Genomic DNA, 26,078 nt, shown 5'->3' with positions numbered 1-26,078 from the left:
ATCACCTTGATACCAAAACCAAACAAGGATGTCACAAAGAAAGAAAACTACAGGCCAATATCACTGATGAACATAGATGCAAAAATCCTCAAGAAAATACTAGCAAACAGAATCCAAGAGCACATTAAAAGGATCATACACCATGATCAAGTGGGGTTTATTCCAGGAATGCAAGGATTCTTCAATATACGCAAATCAATCAACGTGATACACCATATTAACAAATTGAAGAAGAAAAACCATCTGATAATCTCAATAGATGCAGAGAAAGCTTTCGACAAAATTCAACACCCATTTATGATAAAAACCCTGCAGAAAGTAGGCATAGAGGGAACTTTCCTCAACATAATAAAGGCCATATATGACAAACCCACAGCCAGCATCGTCCTCAATGGTGAAAAACTGAAACCATTTCCACTAAGATCAGGAACAAGACAAGGTTGCCCACTCTCACCACTCTTATTCAACCTAGTTTTGGAAGTTTTAGCCACAGCAATCAGAGAAGAAAAGGAAATAAAAGGAATCCAAATCGGAAAAGAAGAAGTAAAGCTGTCACTGTTTGCAGATGACATGATACTATACATAGAGAATCCTAAAGATGCTACCAGAAAACTACTAGAGCTAATCAATGAATTTGGTAAAGTAGCAGGATACAAAATTAATGCACAGAAATCTCTGGCATTCCTATATACTAATGATGAAAAATCTGAAAGTGAAATCAAGGAAACTCTCCCATTTACCATTGCAACAAAAAGAATAAAATATCTAGGAATAAATCTACCTAAGGAGACAAAAGACCTGTATGCAGAAAATTATAAGACACTGTTGAAAGAAATTAAAGATGATACTAATAGATGGAGAGATGTACCATGTTCTTGGATTGGAAGAATCAACATTGTGAAAATGACTCTACTACCCAAAGCAATCTACAGATTCAATGCAATCCCTATCAAACTCCCACTGGCATTTTTCACAGAACTTGAACAAAAAATTTCACAATTTGTATGGAAGCACAAAAGACCCCGAATAGCCAAAGCAATCTTGAGAACGAAAAATGGAGCTGGAGGAATCAGGCTCCCTGACTTCAGACTGTACTACAAAGCTACAGTAATCACGACAGTGTAGTACTGGCACAAAAACAGGAAGATAGATCAATGGAACAGGATAGAAAGCCCAGAGATAAACCCACGCACATATGGTCACCTTATCTTTGATAAAGGAGGCAGGAATGTACAGTGGAGAAAGGACAGTCTCTTCAATAAGTGGTGCTGTGAAAACTGGACAGGGACATGTAAAAGTATGAGATTAGATCACTCCCTAACACCATACACAAAAATAAGCTCAAAATGGATTAAAGACCTAAATGTAAGACCAGAAACTATCAAACTCTTAGAGGAAAACATAGGCAGAACACTCTATGACATAAATCACAGCAAGATCCTTTTGGACCCACCTCCTAGAGTAATGGAAATAAAGACAAAAATAAACACATGGGACCTAATGAAACTTCAAAGCTTTTGCACAGCAAAGGAAACCATAAAGAAGACCAAAAGACAACCCTCAGAATGGGAGAAAATATTTGCAAATGAAGCAACTGACAAAGGATTAATCTCCAAAATTTATAAGCAGCTCATGCAGCTCAATAACAAAAAAACAAACAACCCAATCCAGAAATGGGCAGAAGACCTAAATAGACATTTCTCCAAAGAAGATATACAGACTGCCAACAAACACATGAAAGGATGCTCAACATCTTTACTCATTAGAGAAATGCAAATCAAAACTACAGTGAGATATCATCTCACACCAGTCAGAATGGCCAGCATCAAGAAATCTAGAAACAATAAATGCTGGAGAGGGTGTAGAGAAAAGGGAACACTCTTGCACTGCTGGTGGGAATGTGAATTGGTACAGCCGCTATGGAGAACGGTATGGAGGTTCTTTAAAAAACTACAAATAGAACTACCATATGACCCAGCAATCCCACTACTGGGCATATACCCTGAGAAAACCATAATTCAAAAAGAGTCATGTACCAAAATGTTCATAGCATCCCTATTTACAATAGCCCAGAGATGGAAACAACCTAAGTGTCCATCATCGGATGAATGGATAAAGAAGATGTGGCACATATATACAATGGAATATTACTCAGCCATAAAAAGAAACGAAATTGAGCTATTTGTAATGAGGTGGATGGACCTAGAGTCTGTCATACAGAGTGAAGTAAGTCAGAAAGAGAAAGACAAATACTGTATGCTGACACATATATATGGAATTTAAGAAAAAAAATGTCATGAAGAACATAGGGGTATGATAGGAATAAAGACACAGATCTACTAGAGAATGGACTTGAGGATATGGGGAGGGGGAAGGGTAAGCTGTGACAAAGCGAAAGAGCGGCATGGACATATATACACTACCAAACGTAAGGTAGATAGCTAGTGGGAAGCAGCCGCATAGCACAGGGAGATCAGCTCGGTGCTTTGTGACCGCCTGGAGGGGTGGGATAGGGAGGGTGGGAGGGAGACGCAAACGGGAGGGGATATGGGAACATATGTATATGTTTAACTGATTAAATTTGTTAAATAAAAAACAGTGTCTAAAAAAAAAAAGAAGATGTGACACATATATACAATGCAATATTACTCAGCCATGAAAAGAAATGAAATTGAGTTATTTGTAATGAGTTGGATGGACCTAGAATCTGTCATACAGAGTGAAGTAAGTCAGAAAGAGAAAAACAAATACCGTATGCTAACAAATATATACGGAATCTAAAAAAAAATTGGTTCTATTGAACCTAGGGGCAGGACAGGAATAAAGGCACAGATGTAGAGAATGGACTTGAGGACATGGGGAAGGGGAAGGGGAAGCTGGGACGAAGTGAGAGAGTAGCATTGGCGTATATACACTAGCAAATGTAAAATAGCTAGTGGGAAGCAGCTGCATGGCACAGGGGGATCAGCTCGGTGCTTTGTGACCACCTAGAGGGGTGGGATAAGGAGGCTGGGAGGAAGCCACAAGAGGGAAGGGATATGGGGATATACGTATGCATATAGCTGATTCACTTTGTTATACAGTAGAAACTAACACAACACTGTAAAGCAATTATACTCCAATAAAGATGTTAAAAAAATTCTATGAGATAGAGTCACAAATTCTCATCTGAAAGGCTCTCACTCTCTTGACTTGCTTAATTCCAATGCCTGCCTGGCTGATCTAACTATAGTCATGATGAGACAATGTCCCAGAACAAGAAGACTTGTGATCCAAAGCCAAACAGCCTCCACTACTCCAGGAAAGGCCATGCTAAGCAATATCCAACCTCAGAGGCTGGGGACATGGACGCATTGTTTAGGGTCCTTCCTTGGCTTCCTGAAAGTCAGGAAGAAAAGAGCAATCACAAGTTCTCTTTGCCATTCCTCCCTTCCTCAGGGCCTGTGGAAGCTCAGGCTAGAGGCAATAATCAGCAGAAAGGGGAGAGTGTGAGAACTAGTACTGACCTTTTATTCTGTGGCAAGCCTTATGCCAGACTTTTCACATTGATACCTCAACTCTATTCTTACATGAAACATCTGATGTATCATTATGCCAGTTAGAATTTGGGGAATCTGAGACTCTGAAAGGTTAAGAACATTCCCAAGGTGGTTGGTGGAGCCACAGGAGTCTTATCCAGGCTTGAGCCTCTTCACTCAGTCCTCGCTCCACCAAAACACTTGCCTCCCTACAAAAGCCATTGCGGTACTTTTCTTTTTTCCTTTTCTTTAACTGCCAATTTTTTTTCTATTTTTATGTAACCATCTTTCCACTCTCCAACCTACCATGAGACCTGTTCCCTCTGACAGATGCACTAGTACACATTTCAAGAGCTGAGTTTCACAGCAGAGAGAAAACTGTTGTTTGAAGATCACACAGCAGAGGAAGGGAGAGGGAGGGACCGGCATGTCAGAGGGGAATTACCCCTGGCTGCTTCCCAGGCAGCCAGCAGTCCCTTGTGACCCCTTGGACCAGCTTGTGACTGAAACACTGTGACCCCTGCTCATCTCTTCCAACCTTGCACCAGCTCTAGTCCCAGGGGTCTGTGTGTAACATCTCCCCCTGCCCAGGTAAAATGACTGGAGCTTTCAGAAGTGACCCTCTCTGTAAATCGGTGCAGTCACTATGGAAAACAGTATGGAGATTCATTAAAAAACTAAAAATAGAGCTACCATATGATCCAGCAATCCCACTCCTGAGCATTTATCCAGAAAAGATGAAAACTCTCATTCAAAAAGATAAATGTGCCCCAATTTCATAGCAGCACTATTTACAACAGCCAAGACATGGAAGCAACCTAAATGTCCATTGACGAATGGATAAAGAAGATGTGGTATACACACACACACACGCACACACGATGGAGTATTTATTACTCAGCCATGAAAAAGAATGAAATAATGTCATTTGCAGCAACATGGATGGACCTAGAGGTTATCATATTAAGTGAAGTAAGTCTGACAAAGACAAATATCATATGATATTACTTATATGTGGAATCTAAAAAAATGATACAAATGAAGTTATTTATAAAACAGAAACAGACTCACAGACATAGAAAACAAACTTATGGTTACCAAAGGGGAAAGGGGGAGTGGGGGGAAGGATAAATTAGGAGTTTGGGATTAGCAGATACGCACTACTATATATATAAAATTGATAAGCAACAAGGTCCTACTATACATCACAGGGAACTATATTCAATGTCTTGTAATAACAAGACATTCTTTCCTATAATGGAAAAGAATATGAAAAGGAATACATATATGGAAAAAGAATATGTATATGAAAAATAATATATATATATGCATATATATAATTGAACCACTTTGCTGTACACCAAAAACTAACACAACATTGTAAATCAACTATACTTCAATAATAAGTAAATTAAAAAGCAAAAATAAATAAATAAATAAAAATAAATTAGTAGTCCTTGGAATGATTAGATTAAATATCTGGATATTCCAGAAAAGCATCTAAAGCCCATCGTTCAAATTTAAGACAAAATTTATAGTTCCCTGTGTGTATATAGCACAGGGAACTATATTCAATATCTTGCAATAACCTATAATAGAAAAGAATCTGAAAAAGAGTATATATATATATACACACTCAAATATATATATATATATATATATATATATATATATATATATATCTGAATCACTTTGCTGTACACCTGAAACTAACACAGCATTGTAAATCAACTATATTTCAATTAAAAAAAAAAGTGACCCTCTCTTACGCTCTACTTCTAGTCAGATTTTTTTCCTTTTAAAATTTTGTTTATTATTATTGTTGTTATTGTTGTTGTTATTGCCTTTCCTCCTTCCCACATCCAGGGGCCCTGACTCACCCAGGCACCCATCTCTTCCCTGCCCTGATGCAGTCACCTTCTAACTGATCTCTCTCCTCTGTTCCATCTTCACACGGCTAATGGATCCATCTTACGGAGGAACACTTCCAGTTATGTCCCAAGTGACAATTTTCTCCTGCTGCTTATTTTTTTTATTTTTATTTTTTTTTGTGGTACGCGGGCCTCTCACTGTTGTGGCCTCTCCTGTTGCCGAGCACAGGCTCCGGACACGCAGGCTCAGCAGCCATGGCTCACGGGCCCAGCCGCTCCGCGGCATGTGAGATCTTCCCGGACCGGGGCACGAACCCGTGTCCCCTGCATCGGCAGGCGGACTCTCAACCACTGCGCCACCAGGGAAGCCCCAACCTCCTGCTTATTTTTGTCTCTCAAAACCTGCTGAGCTTCATCATATATTCATTTAAATAATGGTATGATTACATGGTTATTGAGGGCTATTCATTTTTTCCCATCAGTGTCTTGATTTTGGGGATCTGTGATACAGATCCTTACTAGCTTCTAATCGTTTTACTTATCTTCCATTTATTTCTATATCTATATTATAGAAGCTTTAAGGCCGAGAGTCCATTTGGAATTTCCCTAAGTACCTCCAGACGTGGGAGCACAGGAAAAGTCCGTGAATTGAACTGGTCCACAGCCACATATTGGCCCTTGTTGTCCAGCCAGCCCCAGTTCCATATGTCGAATCCCCCAAGCCTGCCTCAAAGTGCAAAACACAACTATGGGGTGTGTGACAGACTTCGGTGACAGCTGGGGAATGGCCAGTGACAGATTTGATAAATCCAGCCTTCAGAGAGATTGATGGAGCCGGTGACGTGTCATCATTCCTGCTCTCTCTTCATCAGCAAAGCCTGAGCGCTCAGCCTTGGCGCCCTTGTTTTTTGACCTTTGGGAACAGTCTCCATTAGCTCCCCGCAAGTTGTGGTAGGATTGCATTCATCCAGTCTGCTCCCAGGCCATGTTTATAGCCTCTACTCCCACGTCACTTCCCTTTACGCACCTCCACCAAACTGGGTCTCTTGAAGTTGACAAAAGAAGAACAAAGATACCGCTCTAACCTTTGCTGCTCTGTGTATTTGCTCACACTGACCCACTTGCCCTGGAACACTCTTTTTTCACATCTTCAAATTAAGACCTTTTACTGTTTTCCTAGTCCCACCTTGAAAGCTTTGGCAGATTCCCAGCTTCTTCCTGTCTTACATAAAGCCACCATAGCACTCTGGACAAAATATAACACTTACTATACTTTGTGTGTGATATCCCCTGAGAAGCTAGCTTTTTCTTTGGGGAACTTACGTCTCTCGGGGTTTGGGGGAGCTGGTCTTGGATGGGTCATCATGGTTCTCTATCTATCCCTGTACCCACCGGCCACGGAGAAGGCTTGTGTCAGCGCTGGGTGGAGTTTTAGGTCCTTTATAATGTAATTTCCCCTAAGAGTGGGTTCTGGCTTTCTGTGCTGTGCAACTAGAGCAGCAGAGCTTATCTCTGAAGACCATGGATTTCTCTGGACTGATTTTCTTCCTATTGAGGCTGGGGGAGGAGAGTGCTTGATATTTCCAATGCCTTGGGGGCTGGCATTAGAAATTTATTTGAAGTCCTCAAGATCCCATCTCTTTCTTGCTAAAAAGAATGCAGTAACAGCAGTGAGAACTGGAGAGTCATGAGGTGGATGAGTGCTTTGCACCCAGGCCATCCCTAGGGTGGTATTAGGATGAGGCAAATCAAATAGAACTGGCAGGGTTTTCTGTCAGCGTTTTCAGGAAGGGCAATTTGCAAGCCTCCTGCCTCTAAAATGTTAAGGGCAGAGAAGGAAAGGGGAGGGAGCAGGCAACCTTGAAAAGAACCAACTGCAGGAAGTGTTCCTCCAACCAGGAAACCTCTGCAGGAGCCCACGTGGGGGAGACCCAGGGACCTGCCTCCTGATGGGAAAGTCACCATGGGGACCTTTGTGGTGAAAGCATCCGATCCCATCGACCAAAGACTGAAACATGCTGTCACTCTTACCTTCTACCAAATGGTGTCCTTGCACCGATTTCCTAGCTGCAAAAGAAAATTCCTAATGTGTACCTATCTAACAGTCTAAAATGAGGGGCTGCATTGATCTGATTTAGAACTATGGAGAAGACTTTTTGGAGACAGTGGTGCTTGCAAGCTTTTGCGTTAACACAAGGAAGTGGAATTTCTATTCAAAGAAAGATGCCACTCTGCTGGGGATTCAACCAAAATGTGAATGGTGAGAAGATGGAAAATGAAAGTTGGAAACAGCTGCTCTCATACCCCACTTCTTTCAGCCCATCTTAATCTGCTATAGTTTAGGTATCCTGAGCAAAGTCAATGAATCTCACTTTTGCCCACCTCCAAGCTATTTGTCCTCCTGTGGCCTCTCTCTTTATTCCCCCTTGGAACCTGTGCCCCTCAGCCAACTTGCAGTCCTGCAGGCCTCTGGAGCATGACACCAGAGATGATTGTACAATTGGTTAAAAGCTCATAATAAAACCAACCCTTGAAATTGGATCCTTTGCAATTAACTGTATTTTAATCTGCACTCTTCTTATAGCAGACAAAGGCAGATGGGAAGAAAACAAGTCAATGTGAGAGATGTCAAAAAAAAATAGAAGGAAGGAAGAAAGGAAGGAAGGAAAGAAGAAAGGGAGGGAGGGAGGGAGTGAGGAAGGACGGGCTAAATTTTCAGAGGAGGAACATGGCAAGAAGTGTTGACAGCCCCAGACCAGCATAATAACGAAGTAGAGGGTTGGGCCCTGAGGCTGCTAATAGGTCTTGAGCATAGATGAACAGTGGGTTTGTGTTCATTAAGTTGTATCTACTGAGATGGGGAAGTGGTCGCAGATAGTTTAGAGTGATTCTAAACGGGAAGAATTGTCTGCCTTGCATTCTTAGTTAACCAGAATCCTCCCCCGCTCCTTTTCTAAAATGTCTACTCCATTTTTTCCCAATATTTTGTACCAGTGTTAGCAAAACAAAACAAAACTAAACCCCTCCAAGAATGGCCTTTGGGGGTTCAAGACAGAGGGTTAGTAGGTGAGCAGCGCTCTCCTAAAACTAGTTGAAATATTCTCTTCCTCCCCCTGATCTTTCTACCTCACTCGTTCTCTAGGCTTGGCACTGCTGGAGAAAGCGGCCGATGCTTTCTCTGATGTGACAGATAGTAATGATAGTTCTCAGTTCTGTGTTCTGACAGAATTGAGAAACCTTGGAGCCGGAGACAGACAGGGAGGGAAATAAATCTTACTTAGGTGCTGCCAACACTATGAATTTTATTAAAGGACATTGACTCGTTCTACACGGAAAGCCTTCCACTGGTGGCTGAGACAGCCACTGGGTAAAAAAGGCTTTGATTGCACTGTTTTTAGTGGAGGAAGACTTTGCTGCCAGATTCTGCAGGTTTAATTAGCACATTATCTTGGATGGCTGTGAGTTGTTTTCTTCTTTTCTTGGTATAACATCAGGCTGGAGAATTAACTTCTTAGGGAGAAAAGGTTTGAAATTGTAGGTGGAGTATACAGAGCAGCTCTGTCTAGGGGTGAATATTCAAGACCCTGCCTGCAAGTCCTTGCAAGTTTCAAATGTACTGATATTTATAGTTTTGTTTGTTGGTTTTAGGTACAGACCTCTAGCTATGGATCCATGGAAGTAAAACATAATTCCTCTGCTAAATTACCTTTGTCTATCCTTTGGGAAACCTGAGTGTTTTACTAGGTAGATCCATGGCTAGGCAATTTGCATGATGTAAAGTCAATACTTTTTTTTTCTACCTTCATCATCTACTATGGGCTAGGTACTCTATAGACACAGAAGGATGGGATTCCAGACACCTAAAAACTTTGTGATCTCATCAAAGAGTCAGTGAGTGATCTCAGATATTTTAGAGTGATTTTAGATAGGAAGGAATTTCTGCCTTGCATTAATAAAAGGCTCTCTTGGAAGGCTACTAAGAAAGTTAAATATAAATACATGGACTACAGTTTGATAGCATTCCTTGTACCGTAATTCTTTGGAAATGAGGCCACTGGGAAATCTCAGTGTGTAGGAGAGGGTTCATAGAAAAGATGTCCTCTGATCTGGACTGAAAAAGAAGACTGGCATTGAGGTAGGCAAGTCTTGAAGCCACCTCTGCCAGAGTGGGTAGCACCAGTGAAGACATGGCAGGGGGCATGTGCCCACATGTGAATGGAAAGGTCAGAAAGCGAGTCCACTGACACTAAAGGGTACCTTTTGAGATAGGAAACTATAAAAGATGTCATTTAGCTGAATAAGAGAGGCTTGGTTTATTGGATTGTTTGGTGTACCCACTGGTAGAGGGGCCTCTGGATGCTCACAAATAACAAAGCATCCCCTTGAAGAGGATAAAAACAAATATCATGGGACATACCTGACTGGTCCACAGGTTCTGAATCCAAGCCTAGGGGAATCAATTAAAAAAGACATAGAAGAAAAAAAAAATTTACACACAGATGCTGGAACCCAACAATTACTCACAGAGATGAATTTTGTGTAAAGGCAGAGATGGCAATCCCTTGGTGTAGCCTTAGGAGAGCTCAGAGTTTATACATAATTTTCAGAATATATGTGGCGAGTCTAGCCTTCACAGAGAATTATTATTATTTCAAGCCACCCTGATTCTCTTACATTTGCATAAATCTTTGTATATAAATATAGGTATTAACATACATTTATAAATAGATATAGGCACACACAGTGGTGTGAGCTTTGTGTCCTTTAAACTTGTAGAAAGCAGTGCAGCTCTGGGTTTCAATTAAAAAAGATGGTGCAAGGGGAGAGGAAGTATCAGACACTCTGGATCAAGTGCTTGCTGTTGTAATCCAAGTCTGAATATCAAAATGCAAGTGTTCAGGACATGCTGGGAAACAAGAAGCAGGACGTGCACCCTCTGGCTGCTTGGGTTCTGAATCAAGAGGGAGGGTGTTGTCTTATCTTCTGTTATCTCTACGAGGGAAGCTGTCTCCCCATTTCTCCTTGGTGCCCTTAAAATGAATCAAGCATGAAATGTACCCAGGAAACCTTTCTCCCCCAGGCATGATGGGGCAGAGAAAAGTAATAAGACTTGAAAGAAAAAGCCACAGATTCTTCTTGGCTGGATGCCCAAATACTCTGTACTTGGGGCCAAGTGAGCTGCTCGCTTTGGTAGCCAAATATTTCAGCCTTTTTTTGACTTCAGGATGTGTTTTGATCCAGTGGATACAATGTCGTAGTAGCAAGCTCTTCCAAGGGTCAGTAAGTACCCACTTGAGCTGACTTATTTCTTGGACATGGCTGGTACATCTGCAGCCTTGGTGAGTCACTTGGTGAGTCATTTGACCCTTCACTGAGTGCTGGGGCTGGAGAGGGAGGACAATCATAGTACTCAGTACAGAGTGACTCACCATCCATTCACTGTGGGACTTGGCAAATGCAGTGGTGGACGACTGTGATGTGAGTGGGTTACAGACCAGGCACATGGCAGAAAGGAGATGTTCCAAATGGTATTTTTCCAATCAGCAGCCAAATGTCCATGGGAACCAGAATACCCAGAGTAATAGGAATCTCTGGGCTGCCATCAGAGGACACTTCTAGAGGCAGAAAAGGTTCCATGGTGCTATAAAAATTACTGGAGAAGAACAGGGGTATGGAGCAAGCCAGCAATGAAGAATGAGATGTAAGAGAAGAAAGACCTTTGGAGGGGAAGGAGTATTTGGAGGGTTAGACCCTGTCTCATGAGAAGTGTTTCCTTGCAGTTGCCCTTGGAAAGCACTGAAGCAGTGTAGCAACTGGACTTGAAATCTTCGATAACCATCAGTAAAATGGCCATAATACTGGCAGTGATGGTGTGCGGATAAATGAAGGAATGCAGGAGAAGCACTTGGATCATAGTAAGAGCTTAGTCCATGTGGGCTGCTGTTAGAGCCTGAAGTTCCTCTGCTTCCTTTTTAAGAAACCAACACTGGCTCCTCTTCCCTGCAGGATCGATTCTGGTCCCCCTAACTTGGCCTTCAAAGCCTTTTTCAAGTTGCCCTCAACATTTTCATCTAAATTTATTTAGATAAGCCAGGCTTATTCATATACCGTCCCTGCATTTCTCACCTTTGACCCACATTGTCCCCTTTGTGAGTAACGCCCGTCCCATTTTTGTCAGTTTGAATTCTGCCATTCGTTCAGGTCCCAGTTGAATCCCCACATATCTCGGAAGCATCCCTGATGGACTTCTGAGTCTCCTTCCTTTGCATTCCTTTATCACTGGTGGCATGCTCGTTATTTCAGTCAGGTTTTGGTTATACTATTGGCTTTCTGAGAGCCAGGTCTAGATTTTGGACTTCTTTGTATTCCAGACAACGGTCTGCCTAGGCTAGGGCCAGCAGTACAGCTCACCAGGCAAAACGGGGTATGAATCCCAGTTCACTCTAATATTTAGTGGCATGTGATTTCCAACAAATCCCTTAATCTTTGTGAGCTTCAGTTTGCTCAGCTGTAAAATGGGGATATTAATGTCTGCCTTGCAGAATGTACATGGGGAGTAGAACTGATATGCAAGGCACTCATCTGGCATAGAGTGGGTGCTAAATAAATGGTAGATATTATTATTGTTAATAATAATAATAATAAAAAAATAATAATAATCCGGTGAACTGATGTTTGTGCATTCAATGTACTGTAAAGTCGTGGTGTTGAATACTTTCTGTTGTCCACAGTTATACAGCTCTGCTGAATTTGGGAGAAGGTGGCAGCTTATCCAGGAAGGGGTCGTACCGAACAGGTTCTACTGGTAAGTCTCACTCTATTTTCTAGCACATTTAAGATATCACCTGTGAAAATGAGCATTGGAATCTTTTCCTCACCCAGAACTTGCACATGAAGTCTGTTCTTATTGGGTTACGCACACATCCCCTAGGGCAGAAGGTGACATTGGAGTGGTAAACATCTTAAGGGAATGTTAAAGCAGTGTCATAAATCACTTAACAAACCCAACATAGATAACTGAGATTAATGGACAACAGGGGCTTTGTAACTTGTTCTGTTATATTTTGATGAGACTTTGAGACAGACACTTAAGAACATTTTAATAGTGACTTTTATTACTAAAAGCATGATACACACATATACGGCATGTTCCTATAAAGGCTTTCAGTGTAAATAAGTAGATCTTATTTAGTCTAAAAGGCAGATCCTCTTCCAATTCCTGCTTTCAAGTCTTCTAGACATTCTCATCATCAAATGGGACGCAACCAATGTTTTTAATTTCTTACTTATCCTTCCATAAATGTTCTCTGAATTACTAAATGCATGTAAATATAAATATACATATTAGTAATTGTTTTTTCTTAGTCAGCTTTGACTGCTATAACAAAATGCCATAGACTGGGTGGCTTGAACAACACAGAAAAGAAGGAGGCAAAGAAAGTAATATTCTTTTTTTTTTTTTTTTTTTTTTTTTTTTTACCTCCTGAGCCCTTCCCCCTGGTTAAATTAGAGGTGGCCTCCCTCCCTGGGTTACTACAATTGAAAAGAAGGGATAATACAAGTTCCTTTTAGCTTCTGAGTTTCCAAGGGCCTAGATCCCAGCAAAATAAGAACAAAGTACAAAGCATTCTAGTGTAATGTTGACATTACTTATCAATCCCTTTAGAATTTACCACCTAAACCCTATAAAAGATGTGATTCTGCCTTATCCTAATTTATCTAATCTGCCTATGGAAAAGGCATCTAGGTTGTTTCCAGACTTCTGCTAGTATAAACAGTGCCCTGCAGAACTAGCTCAGACAAGAGTTTAAATATCCCTTGTTCACATCATTGAGAATCATTGTTGCAATGACCTTTTAGGAGCCAATGAGCTTCCTGCAGCTAGGACAGTAAAAGCTGCCCCCCCTTTACTCCTCCTGAAATCACACTGCCTCTCGTCATGCCTTGGGACTTCCACATACCTAATAGCTTCCCCCACCACTCCAATTATCTCACTTCTAAGAGGAATGCATTTTTATCTTTCTTATTTTCAAACACTTCCCTAAGACCCTGTGGGATTTGAAAGCCAGAGAACAGATAAATCTCTTAAGACACTAGTGAAACTGCCTGAAAAAGTAAAAGACAAGTCATTTGCAAACAAACTGGCTCAAAGTTAACACATAGAGACTTGTATATGGAAAGATACTTTTTCTTTCCCCATCACAGAGACATTGATAACTAAATAGGGTTTCTCTTGCTCAGAAATTATTCACCTCTTCCCTGCTGCTCCCACTCAGGAATGGCTGAAGCTTTGTTTTTGGCATCTAAGTTGGATGCCCCTCTCCAGGAATTCAGTGGTAGCTGTCACTGAGTCTCCCTTCTCTGATCAGCATTTCTTCTCTTCCTCACTTATTCATTTTGTCCCTTATTCATGAGATACCTTGCATCTCCATGTGTTTTGCCTGTAAATTATAAAGTCACTTTTTGGAAAGCAGGTCCATACTTTTTCCTCTTTTACTGGGTGTTATATGTTCATAGAAAAGCCTCAGAGAATAAATAAATAAAAGACCAAACTAAATTAATGTGGTTCCCCTGGTTTAACCTGGAAATGAAGTTGATGCTTTGCCAATGAGAAGGTATGAGGGACAAATCATTCCTTAAGTCCTGCTTCCAAGTGACTGAGTATATCTGCATGTGGACCTAGCAATTGAAGGCAGAAAGTTGCAGTTCTCAAATGACTGGAGAGAAGTTTGTTCCAACCAATAGAAACAAAGAAAAACATTGACCAAAAAAAAAACAAACAAAAAAAACGGATGAGAGAATTTCCCATGTTAAGTGGGACAGGGTACACAGTATCTTCTAGCTCACTGAAGGGCTTACTTACACACAGCTTTGGGAGGTGAACAAATCCATCATTGCTTTGGCTGGTAGTAATTGAACCCATTCTTATCTGTTCTTGGAATGGGGTTCTTCTATCTGTAAGCCTGATTAGCAAAGCCCTTGTAACCAAATGTCATATCATTATCTTTATAAAAATGATACACATGATCATATATAAATTCTAATTAATCTGTCTGTTGAGTGAAATGAATGATACCCCTTCTCTGCCTCTGGGAATGGAGTCTCTCCATTCAAGTCCTGATATTGTGATAGGCATTATTCAAACGTAAGCAATTTAATCCTCAGAACAATTCTATGAAGTAAGCCTTGCATTATCATCCGTAACAGATCGGGAACCTTTGGCATGGAGAGGTCAAGTAATTTAGCCAAGGTCACACAGGTGGAAAGTGGCAGAGCCAGGATTCAAATGCAGGCAGAATGGCTTCAAAGCCCATGAGCTACTAAATCAGTGGACTCTATTGCCTAGGCCTCTTGGAATTTTTTTTCTGGGCTGGAGCTGTGAGCCCTAGAAATCTAGCCCATTCAGGAAGATGAGTAGAGAAAATCCAAAGCTCTTTTGGCCACCATGCCTGCGTGTGTATCTCTCCAACTGGGCTTGGCAAATGGCCTTCTTGGGTTGTTTAAGCTAGGTTGGTTTTTTCCAGAGAAAGCATGAGACCTTGTAAATTGCACAGTGCGTGTTGACTGTTGATGAAATCTCTTGGTCTCTGGCCACATGGTATGTATTTTCTGACCCTGAGCAACTTCCTAAGGCTGGCAGAAAAGGTGTCATTCAAAGCAGTATTTATTAGACTCCTGGAAATCAGTTGCTTCAAATTACACAAGAACTGTAGGGCTACCTAGGATTATTCAGCAAGCTTAATTGAAAGAAGCTCTCATTAATCATTTCTGCTTGAAGCCTGGCTGTGGGAGTGTAGAGGTGACTAAGAGGAACTTTTCTAGTGCTAAATTGAATTGACGAGTGACCCTGGGTAATAATATAGCATCTCCCATGGAGAAAAATGAAGATGAATTCATATCTTTTCCTCATCACCTAGTACACTTAAGAAATATCTTTATTTTGGGTGGCAGTAGTAATGCCACACCTGGAAGTAATCAGTGGCAATTGTGAAACAATTATGGAGTGTAACAATTTATCCTTGTATTCATGGTGGTTGTTGACAGTACTGTCATACTGACATACATATGAACTTTCTTCCAAGAAGTTTAAATTGCTTCCAAAACTGATTTACATGTTTAGGGGGTCTTATAAAACATATTTTAGCACAATATTGCCCTTAATAGAATAGGTGTCTTTTCATTCAACTAACTGCTATAGCAGTCTTGTTCTTTACTATGTCAGAAATCAATTATACCGGGAGGCAGTACGGCCTGGAAGTTAAGGGGCTCAGAGATACTGAGGTGTGAGTTCTAGCTTTGCCATTTACTAAGTAAGGGGTCATGGAGAAGTTAAGTTCTGTGTACCTCAGTTTTTTTCCCCTGTAAAGTGAAGATAATTAATACCTACTTAATCAAATGAGATGTTTCTTGTGAATTGGTTATATGCCTGGCATCTAAGAGTTGTATTAAGTTCCCACTGGCTAATAGTCATATTATTAATAGTAGCTGACTTTTTTTTTTTTTTTTTTTTTTTGTGGTACACGGGCCTCTCACTGTTGTGGCCTCTCCCGTTGCAGAGCACAGGTTCCGGACGTGCAGGCTCAGCGGCCATGGCTCACGGGCCCAGCCACTCTGCGGCATGTGGGATCTTCCCGGACCGGGGCTCGAACCCGTGTCCCCTGCATTGGCAGGTGGACTCTCAACCACTGCATCACCAGGGAAGCCCAGTAGCTGACTTTTTATGTCTCTTAGCTTTGTTTCTCCCCCATGTTGGCTTCATTCTCCGGTCGCTTTCCCCATTCGTAGCAATGATGGACATCATCAGCTTTAGTCTTACAATCTAACAATTTGGAAGCTCCATCAAACCAGTCTGCCTCTTTCCTCATGTTTCCAGGGATTGAATCCCAGTAGGCTGCATTACTCGTGTAGGTCAGACACATATCTTCCCTGGGAACTGAAATAGGAGATGGTGTTGAGTCCCAGTTAAACTGCATGGCTCAAGGTTGGAGGAGAGAAGATTTCTAAAAAGGAAAAAAGAGAGAAAAAGATTCTGTTATCATAAAATAGAGGGATAGATTTTCATTACGGAAAAAATACAGATGGGAGAACTGAGTGCCAGCAAAATACTGTTCCATATTAGGGATTTATATTTGTTAATTAACTATACACAGTGGTCTGGGCACATGATAAATCATGCCCTTTGATCCTCATAACAGGATTGTGAGGTAGGGATTTCTACTCTCATTTTGATGAAATAGAAAAGTGATGTAGTTTACCCAACATAAAATGTAATACAGCCGGGTTTTGAAACTTGGTCTCTCGGGGTCCATGGCTCTTGCTTGTGATAATAAAGATCAGCTCAAAACTCAAGACCTATTTTCCACCTGTATCCCCCCCCAATAACTGTTAGTTTAACAGTTGGATAGATAAGAGCCAACGTGTTGCATTTGGCACTGAAGAAGAACATGAAATGGAGGACCAATGTTAGCCAAATACCTTGAATAAGTGAAGCTTTTGCCAAAAGCCAAGTTTACTATTAGAGGTTGATGAATGTGGTTTGTTGGCATCTGATTCGAGTTTAGGACAAAGCAATGGAAGGCAGTTTTCGTTAGAAACCACTCAGTGATCTAGTATCTATGCAAAAGACAAGGCAACCTTAGAACTGTTTCAGTTAATTAAAAATACATTCAGGGCTTCCCTGGTGGCGCAGTGGTTGAGAGTCCGCCTGCCGATGCAGGGGACACGGGTTCGTGCCCTGGTCTGGGAAGATCCCACATGCCGCAGAGCGGCTGGGCCCGTGAGCCATGGCCGTTGAGCCTGCGCGTCCGGAGCCTGTGCTCCGCAACGGGAGAGGCCACAACAGTGAGAGGCCCTGGTACCACAAAACAAAAACAAAAACAAAAACAAAAACATTCAGGTGTACCTTATTGATTATGTTGTTCTGACGTATAGGGGGCTGGCTGGAAACAGGGACAGCTGAATGGCGATTGCATGTTTTCTGTGACAAATTCACACATGGAAAATGAAGAGTCGGCTCGACAATGAACCTGTTGTTATTCTGGAATGCCATCTTGTTTCAGTGGTATCCTTCAGGGGGCATAAGACAGCTGTATTATATAGCAGAGGGATATAGGGATACTTCCGGCTCCATACTCAGTGTGTTTGAGCAAGTTTCCACATTCTCATTCATCCCCATTGTTCAATGCCAGTCAGTATGAATGACTCCCCATTGCACATCTTTGGCAACAAGTCCCATTTCTTGAGCACTTACTGTGTGCCTAGCTCTTTGCTGTGTGCTTTGCATATGTTGTTTTAAACAATCCTCAGACCAGTGATGTGAAATGATTTATTGATCAAAACTCCATCAAGACCTGTGATAGAAAAATGCAACCTGTTTTAAGAAAAAAAAAATTTTAAGCAGTATTGGCTCATGGATCTGATAAATCAGGTCTAACTTTTTCTAGACTCTACTTGATCCAGAGGCTCATTGAAGTCATCAGCTATTTTCTTTCTTCTTTCTTTTCTTTTGTTTCCAAAGGCATTTGTTTTTATACTGAAGTATAATTGATTTACAGTGTTGTGTTGGTTTCAGGTGTACAGCAAAGTTATACATGAAGTCATCACTTCCTACCCAAGGTCCTCTTATCTAACCTCAGGCATAAGAGGCAGATCCATAAACTTTTTTTTTTTTTTTTGGTACGCGGGCTTCTCACTGTTGTGGCCTCTCCTGCTGCGGAGCACAGGCTCCGGACGCACAGGCTCAGCGGCCATGGCTCACGGGCCCAGCTGCTCCGCGGCATGTGGGATCCTCCCAGACCGGGGCACGAACCCGCGTCGCCTGCATTGGCAGGCGGACTCTCAACCACTGTGCCACCAGGGAAGCCCAGATCCATAAACTTTTGTTACTGTATCTGGCTATAGTCAGAAAACACTCTGGGGCTTAAGATAGTTTCTCTCTGTGCTGATTCATGGCACGAGTGCTCATCATCTAGTCCTTGTTGAATATTGCTGCCAAGCCAATTTCAGCATTTTATTTACCTTGTTGTTTGATAGCTTGTTTTATATTCACCAGGTCACCATGACCCTTCCTCTTCTTCCTTCAGATATGCTGGCATTCAACACAGCATCTCCAAGACTTCTAAGCCACTCACACCAAAGGGGCTTGGAGGGGATATGGCATGAGATGACTCTTGTCTCTTTCCCCAGATGGGTTTAATGGATTCAGTAACAGGAGAATTCTCTCTACTTTTCCTTTCTCAGGTTTTGCAAACTGGGAACGGGGTGAAGTCTAATGATGTTACAAAAAAACCAAATATATATATGTATATATACATATATTTGTAAAATGTAATGTATAAAGTAAAACTCTGTGCTATCAAAATAACTAGAAAATGTGATACTGTATTTGATAGTATTGGATTAGATAGGGTGTATGGCTATTTTTTAAAGATACTCTGCCTCATCCTTCACCCATATCTATGAAACTAGTCATTTTCTGCAGAGAACATCTTAAAAAACACCATCACTCGCTTTCAATTTTATGTGAGCTGGCAGTGGAACATCCCACCATTCAAAATCAACTATTTCTAGAGCTTCCATATTTCTGTATTCCCTATATCCCAGCCTCAGCACCTTAGAGCCATATTCAACTCTGTTCTCTTACTCACTCTTAAATCTTTGGGTTTCCACGTCCCATTGGTTCTAAATCAGGCAAGTTATGTCTGTCCACCTCCTCTTCCACCCTCCCTAGCATTACACTGGTTCAGCATCCCCGTCACTAGGAATAGTGAAAAGGCCCCTCCATCCATCCCCTCATATCGTAACTACTGCCAAAGTAGTCGTGTAAGCATTTCCCTGATCGAGTGTTTGCCCCATTCCTCATTGCCTTCAACATAAAATTAAAAAGAGTAAGAATGTAACCAGGTTCTTGCAAACCTGGGTTCAGATATATATTTTTTGAGCCAACCACCATGCTCCTAGTTCTTTGTGCTAAATTCCAGAAGGCCAGATAAAAAGTCTAAGCACTGGTTCATCTATGGAGCAGTCTATACCTCTTATCTCTATGGTTTTATACAACTCTTACCTGGGGATAAACTGTCCTTTTTTGTTTTTGCAGTGATTAGCTTTAGCACCTACTATGTATCAGGACAGTTTTGGTCTTTGAATGCAAAGATAATGTATGAGAGTATTTGTCATTATTAGGATCACAGTATCAGACCTTTATGGGCTTATGCTGATGGCTACATCTACCATGTAGCCTTTTTTGGTTCTTTCTTCTTGTTTTTCTAGGCAAGAAGAATCTCTTTCTTCGAATTTAAATGTGATTATGTCATAAATAAAACATAATGTGTCATAGCATGCATTGTATTACAGGTCTGAGTGTAGGATTGGTTGAAAGAGTACAGGTTTAGAGCCAGCATATGAAGCTTCAAATCTGAGCTTCACTATCTACTACCTGGGTGATCTTGAGAAACTACTTCACCTGTCCGAGCTTCAGTTTCCTTATTCAAAGGCTTATTTTGAGAATCAAAAATGACATATTAGGGCTTCCCTGGTGGCACAGTGGTTGAGAGTCCGCCTGCCAATGCAGGGGACACGGGTTTGTGCCCCGGTTCAGGAAGATCCCACATGCCGCAGAGTGGCTGGGCCCGTGAGCCATGGCCACTGAGCTTGCGCGTCTGGAGCCTGTGCTCCGCAACGGGAGAGGCCACAACAGTGAGAGGCCCGCGTAGCGCAAAAAAAAAAAAAAAAGGCATATAATCATAATTATTATTAAGTAACTTAGCACTTAGTATGTGCTCTATCTTTTTATTTCCTCATTTCCATCTCCTGATGGAGGATAAGTTCCTTAAGGACCAAGACTGTCATTAATGTATTTCTATCTTGTGTACAACAATAAATGGAATAGCAGAAACTGTAGTGTGCGCACACATACACACACACACAGAAATTCATCAAGTACACATACATATGTATATGCACAAACATAAACCTCCAGTTGAAACTCATCTTGAATGGACTTGATCAGGGAACCATAATAGATGACCTGTTTTTCCTTCCAGCCTGAATAGGTTAGACTTCTAAGCCATTGAGGCCATCAAAGTGTATATTGAAAGGTGGGGAGGATTCTAGATCAGTAAAAGGAACAGCTTTCTATGCAGTAGGTTATTTATTAACTCGACAGGCTGTCCTAAGGAGTCATGAGATCCATGTTAGCAGAGGAATTTAAACAAAAACAGAGTGGCGCCTCCTAGACTGCTCTCACAGGCAGCTGTGCCGTAGAATATTGACAGATCCTCTACACACTTCAGAATGTGGAATTCAGGTGAGGAACTCAGAACCCTCCGTCCTTTGGAGCATGGACTTTATTCTCGCTTCTCTGGCAGTCTTTTCTGGTTCTGAGACGCTGAGCTGAACCATGTGCGTGGCTTGGGTAAGGAGCAGAGAGAAGTAGCAGGAAATCATTCCTGAGATCACATACCAAGAGCTCCAGTGGGGCATTTCTTCCACCTATACTAGGCGTGCTGGATAAGAGGATTTTCATTATCCTCGAGAGGACTGGTGTTTTATCTTTTTTTTTTTTTTATCCTGTTAATGAGCTCCACTTGAGTGCTATTTCCCTATCCACTTGCACCTTCCTCCACTTCTTTTTTTTTTTTGTGGTACACGGGCCTCTCACTGTTGTGGCCTCTCCCGTTGCGGAGCACAGGCTCTGGACGCGCAGGCTCAGCGGCCATGGCTCACGGTCCCAGCCGCTCCGCGGCATGTGGGATCTTCCCGGACTGGGGCACGAACCCGTGTCCCCTACATCGGCAGGTGGACTCTCAACCACTGCGCCACCAGGGAAGCCCCTTCCTCCACTTCTTAATCTCTTCCTGTGATTAGCAAGTTTTCCCTACAAATTAAGTTACATTTCCCCTGCTACACTGTGAGCCCATCACTTTTCTCGTGACCTGCATTCGCTAATGGCCATTACTGATTACTCTCCTCCTTGATGACTTCTTGGCTCCATGGACTGTAACTCCTCTATCTCTGAGCAACTGAGATTCAGTCATTTCTCTAGATTTCCACTACGAACTCTTGTGATGGCAGAGTACAAGAGATGGGAGTGAAAGAGGGGGAAATCCTCATAATTATGGCTTCCTAATTTATACTAATATTAAAAAAAATTTGACTTATGCCCTAGTGATCAGACTTCATTTAGCCTTCAAGTTCAAGAGCCTGTGGATGTGTCCAGTGTCTGTATATGTGGTTTCCCTTGCTCAGTTAATCATTGTCCACCTTTGTGTGTTCCATTTAGCCAATGAGAAATGTTGTTTGGTGTTTCAGAGTGAGGGATCTGGAGTCAGAATGCCTGTGGTATCAGCAGGATCCTGTTTTCAGGGGGTGTGACGATGAGCTATTTAACGTCTTTAAGCCTTATTGTCTTCATTTGTACCATAGTCATCATAATGGTGTCTTCCTCATATGTTTGTTGTCAGGATTAAAAAGAGATTCCAAGTTATACTCTAAACACATAATACATGGTGAATAAATATAAACTATTACTTAAAAGAGGGATAGGACAAGGTGGGTATTAATGAGTTTCTGCAATGTGGCCATCTCACTTTGATATTTGATTTAATAATTTATACTTCCAGTGGGCATTTTTAATGTGTACATGAGTTTTGTTTTTGTTGCCCCAGAATTAAGAACAATGGGTAGAAAATCAGCTTACTGTTTTATTTTGTAGCTTCTCAGATAGTTGAAAACTCCTATCTTACAATTCATTTAATTTACATCAGTTGAGTCATTTTCAGAGCTAACTCCTGGCCATAAAGATAGAGGAAACAGCCCCTGCCCTGAAGGGGGCCTGCAGCTGCTGAGGTGGGGTTGCAAAGGGAGCCCCTAGAGAAGTCTGTGGAAGGATATTGCCCCTGCATAGCTGCCCCTCTGTGAGTTTGCAGCCAAGCATCTGGCTTGACGCCTAAGGTCCTAAGACTGGAAGTTTGGAAGAAAAGCTGGACTTGTAATTGTGAAGGGAAGAGCAAGGACAAACTCGATAGAAACTTCCAGTCCTTCTGCAGTGCCTCCCACCACCTCTAGCCAAAGGGATCTTCAGAGTGAAATAGCCACTACTTCCCTCCTGCCTTGCAGATGTCACGCATATTTCCTTTCAGGCCATTATAACTGGAAACCATACAGAGACTCTGGAAAACATAGTCACATCTTCGCCAGGTTGATCCACTGCAAAATCACCAGAGTCCACCCCTTGAAAACTTGGCACCTGTGCACATCATTTTAAATCATGTATGACTTCCAAATGAAAACAAAATTATGCATCTACCTAGCATAAGAGAACCCCCCATACAACTTAAAACATGATAAATATCTTCCTAAAAAGATGAAAAAGCAATTGCCCATGTCGGGAATATCCTTGGGTGATATTCTTCTTCTAGGGAGTCATACTTCCCCTTTCTGTATTCCATAAGTAAAATACCAACATGTAAGATCAGCCACCTTAACACATTTTATGTCAAAACAGAGGAATGGGAAAGAGGAAAAAGAAAGGAAAAGATTTACACACACACACGCACACACACAAATATATTTATATTAAATTAGATGACGATGGGTCTCTAGGGAATGGCTCCTAAGGAAAGGAATTTGTCTGTTAATAGGCCAAAGATGAGAAGAAATTGACCAAAAATCTAGGATAGTAAAGTGCCCAGAACTGTACCTGGTATACACCATGTAGCTTCAAATCTAAAATTTCATTAAATGAGGATCCACCCTTATTTTGTGTATCTGTCAAAATAATTCTGCCTATTAAACTTTATCATTTCAATGATTTTAAGACCTACTAATTTAAGAGATGTTAAAATTTTAAAAAAGAGCGTTTTGGAATTGATGAGATGGGTGCACAATAAATATTTGTTGAATGATTGAAAGGTGAGGAGTGGATACTGGAGATAAGACAACCATAGATATTTATTTTTCAAATCAAAGGTTAGATAGGGTTGTCTAAATAGATAACTAATGAGATATAGAATTGTGAATTCTACACAGGAGGGTAGTGGAGACCCAGAACCTGGATCATTTGACTGGGTAGGAATGAAATGCAGACTGGGCTGAGGAATATCTTAAAAGCAACAGTAAGATGCTGAATCCTTGTAGATGACTAGCCCTGATGTGTTTATGCATCAGAATCTCAGGATTCTTAAAAAACTTAGGGCTCATCATATCTGGCTTCTGACTTGCAGGAATCCCTTCTACAAAATTCTAAGTAAGTGGCTGAAAACAGCCCTTTGGGTTAAGAATGGAATTTTGTCTATCTGTGTCAGGATCTGTCTTCCTCTGAAGACAATAACTAGAGGAAATACACTAGTCCCACTGTTTTTTCACTGTTGGCTCTGTCACTTAAAACATCAACACCTCTAAACAGAGCAATTCCATAATTTAGAGAAAGCTGTCAAGGTTTTCACAGGCATGGCAAGATGTGCCCTGGGGTGGGGTGGGGGGAATGGAACTTGCTGCAGCATTTATGAGATTTGTGGTAAAGGGTTTTACATGGGTGTTGAAGTTAAAGGCAGATAAATCCCAGAAGACAAATGCCACCAGTAATTGAATTACAAAGCCATTATCATGTGCTGAGCAGAGCAACTTTATGACTCTGTTGTGACAAGATGAAACTTGTTAGAATATTTATGTGCCTGGGATAGCTTCTGCATCACCAACCCCAACCCAGAGAACAAACTCGCTCTTCCATGTGTCTCCTATGAGCAGTTGGCCTTCCTGAGTAATTCAGTAGCCAAGGAAAACGAGATGCTTGAGAGGAATCTGAGACAGCCATAGCGTACAGCCACACCTCACATCTGACCTCAAATTTCAACAGCTCCTGGGCCCAACATATTTACGTTGTCAGCTGAAATCAGGCTTTTCCCATGGTAACCAAGGCAGCCCTAGAATAAATAGATTCTGGCTCTCCACACTGTTTTCTATTTGTAAACAAATGGAGAGTAAAAACATCCCAGTAATAAGAGCCATTTCTCTGATCTTAACATTTCTTTAAAAAATCAAACAACTTCATCTTTTGTGATTGTTGAAATCTATGAATCATACACTCTTGACAGTGGAAATGAAACAGTATTTTACCTGCTTTACAGGATGAAATGACAACAGGACCAATCCACTCCTCGTGGTAACAATGATTTAGTTACAACAGATTGTGTTCCTGTTTATAGTAGCTTTGCTATAATAGAGTCTATCATTATGAGATGTGGGTAGTTTACTCTCCCTAATTTTTTATTTTGAAATAATTTTAGAATTGCAGAAGAATTTCAAAGAATAAGAGAGTTCCCATAAACTCACCTCATGCTAACAGCTTATATAACCATGGTGTGATATTCATAACTGGGAAATTAACATTGATTTAATACTATCAATTAAGCTGGAGACTTTATTTGGATCTCTCCAGGTTTTCTACTAATGTCCTTTTGTTTTTTTTCCCATCTAGGATCCAATTAAGAATCCTACATTGCATTTATTTGTCATGTCTTTTTTTGTCTCCTCAAATCTCCCACTTTCCTTGTCTTTGATGACCTGGACAGTTTTTTATTTTATTTTATTTTATTTTATTTTTTTATAAATGATACTTAGAGACTGAGTATTTATTTATTTATTTATTTATTAGAAGATGTTGGGGGTAGGACTTTATTAATTAATTAATTTATTTTTGCTGTGTTGGGTCTTCGTTTCTGTGCGAGGGCTTTCTCTAGTTGTGGCACGCGGGGGCCACTCTTCATCGCAGTGCACGGGCCTCTCACTATCGTGGCCTCTCTTGTTGCAGAGCATAGGCTCCAGACACGCAAGCTCAGTAGTTGTGGCTCACGGGCCTAGTTGCTCCGCGGCACGTGGGATCCTCCCAGACCAGGGCTCGAACCCGTGTCTCCTGCATTAGCAGGCAGATTCTCAACCACTGCGCCACCAGGGAATTCCCCCTGGACAGTTTTGAGGCGTGCTAGTCAGGTGTTTTGTAGAATGTTCCTCAGATTGGGTTAGTCTGTTATTTTTTCCTGATTGCAATGTTATATATGGTTGGGAAGAAAATCACAGAAATGGTGTGCCCTTCTCATGACATCACATCAAAGAGTGCAAGATATCAATACGTCCTACTACTGATGATGGTAACCTGGATCACTTGATTGAGGTGGTATCTGCCAGGTTTCTCCATTGCAGAGGTACTGTTTTCCCTGCTCCAACCTCTTTTTTGTTGGAAGCAAGTCCCTGAGTCCAGTTCCCATGCCAGGGAAGGAGAATCAAGCTCCAACTCCTGGTACAAGGAGTATTAAAAACTGTGTGAATATATGTCAAAATCACCATGATCATTAAATATGTTGAGAGAGATATTTTGAGGCTCTGTGTTTTGCTCACTAATTTTAGGACTCTTCAGTCAATCTTGCCTGCAACAGTTATGACTGTGGTATTCTAATGGAAATTTTCCATATTGATAATTTCATATATGTATTCATTGGAATTCTTCTGAAGGAATAATTGCTCCATTTGACAATTTACTTATTTATAGCATTATTTAATTGCTCAGCCAGTGAGGTGACCAGAAAAGACAGTGAATAAGCCCATTTCTGGATTATGTTTTGTTATTTCTTCTTCACCTCAGGAATCTCTGTTCTTTGGTGCTGAGCCTGTGGTCAAATAATCCCTGTTAGTCATT

General features: G+C 41.3%; 1 protein-coding gene across 4 annotated transcripts in view; it reads left to right on the top strand.

The window, feature by feature from the left end:
* SORCS1 (sortilin related VPS10 domain containing receptor 1) overlaps nucleotides 1-26,078 on the top strand; it is a gene marked incomplete at both ends in the record, with an annotated part of 574,332 nt that overhangs the window by 359,405 nt on the left and 188,849 nt on the right. For all 4 annotated transcript variants that reach the window (XM_079705434.1, XM_079705435.1, XM_079705437.1 and 1 more), the window contains one exon: nucleotides 12,121-12,194. In XM_079705434.1, coding sequence (XP_079561560.1) covers nucleotides 12,121-12,194 — 74 coding nt within the window. The remainder of the gene's footprint in view (nucleotides 1-12,120; nucleotides 12,195-26,078) is intronic.

This window comes from Hyperoodon ampullatus (genome assembly GCF_949752795.1).
Source record: "Hyperoodon ampullatus genome assembly, chromosome: 1".
Classification (NCBI taxonomy): Eukaryota; Metazoa; Chordata; class Mammalia; order Artiodactyla; family Ziphiidae; genus Hyperoodon; species Hyperoodon ampullatus.
The sequence above is the reverse complement of the archived record's forward strand: the minus strand, read 5'-3'. Positions and strand labels throughout refer to the sequence as shown.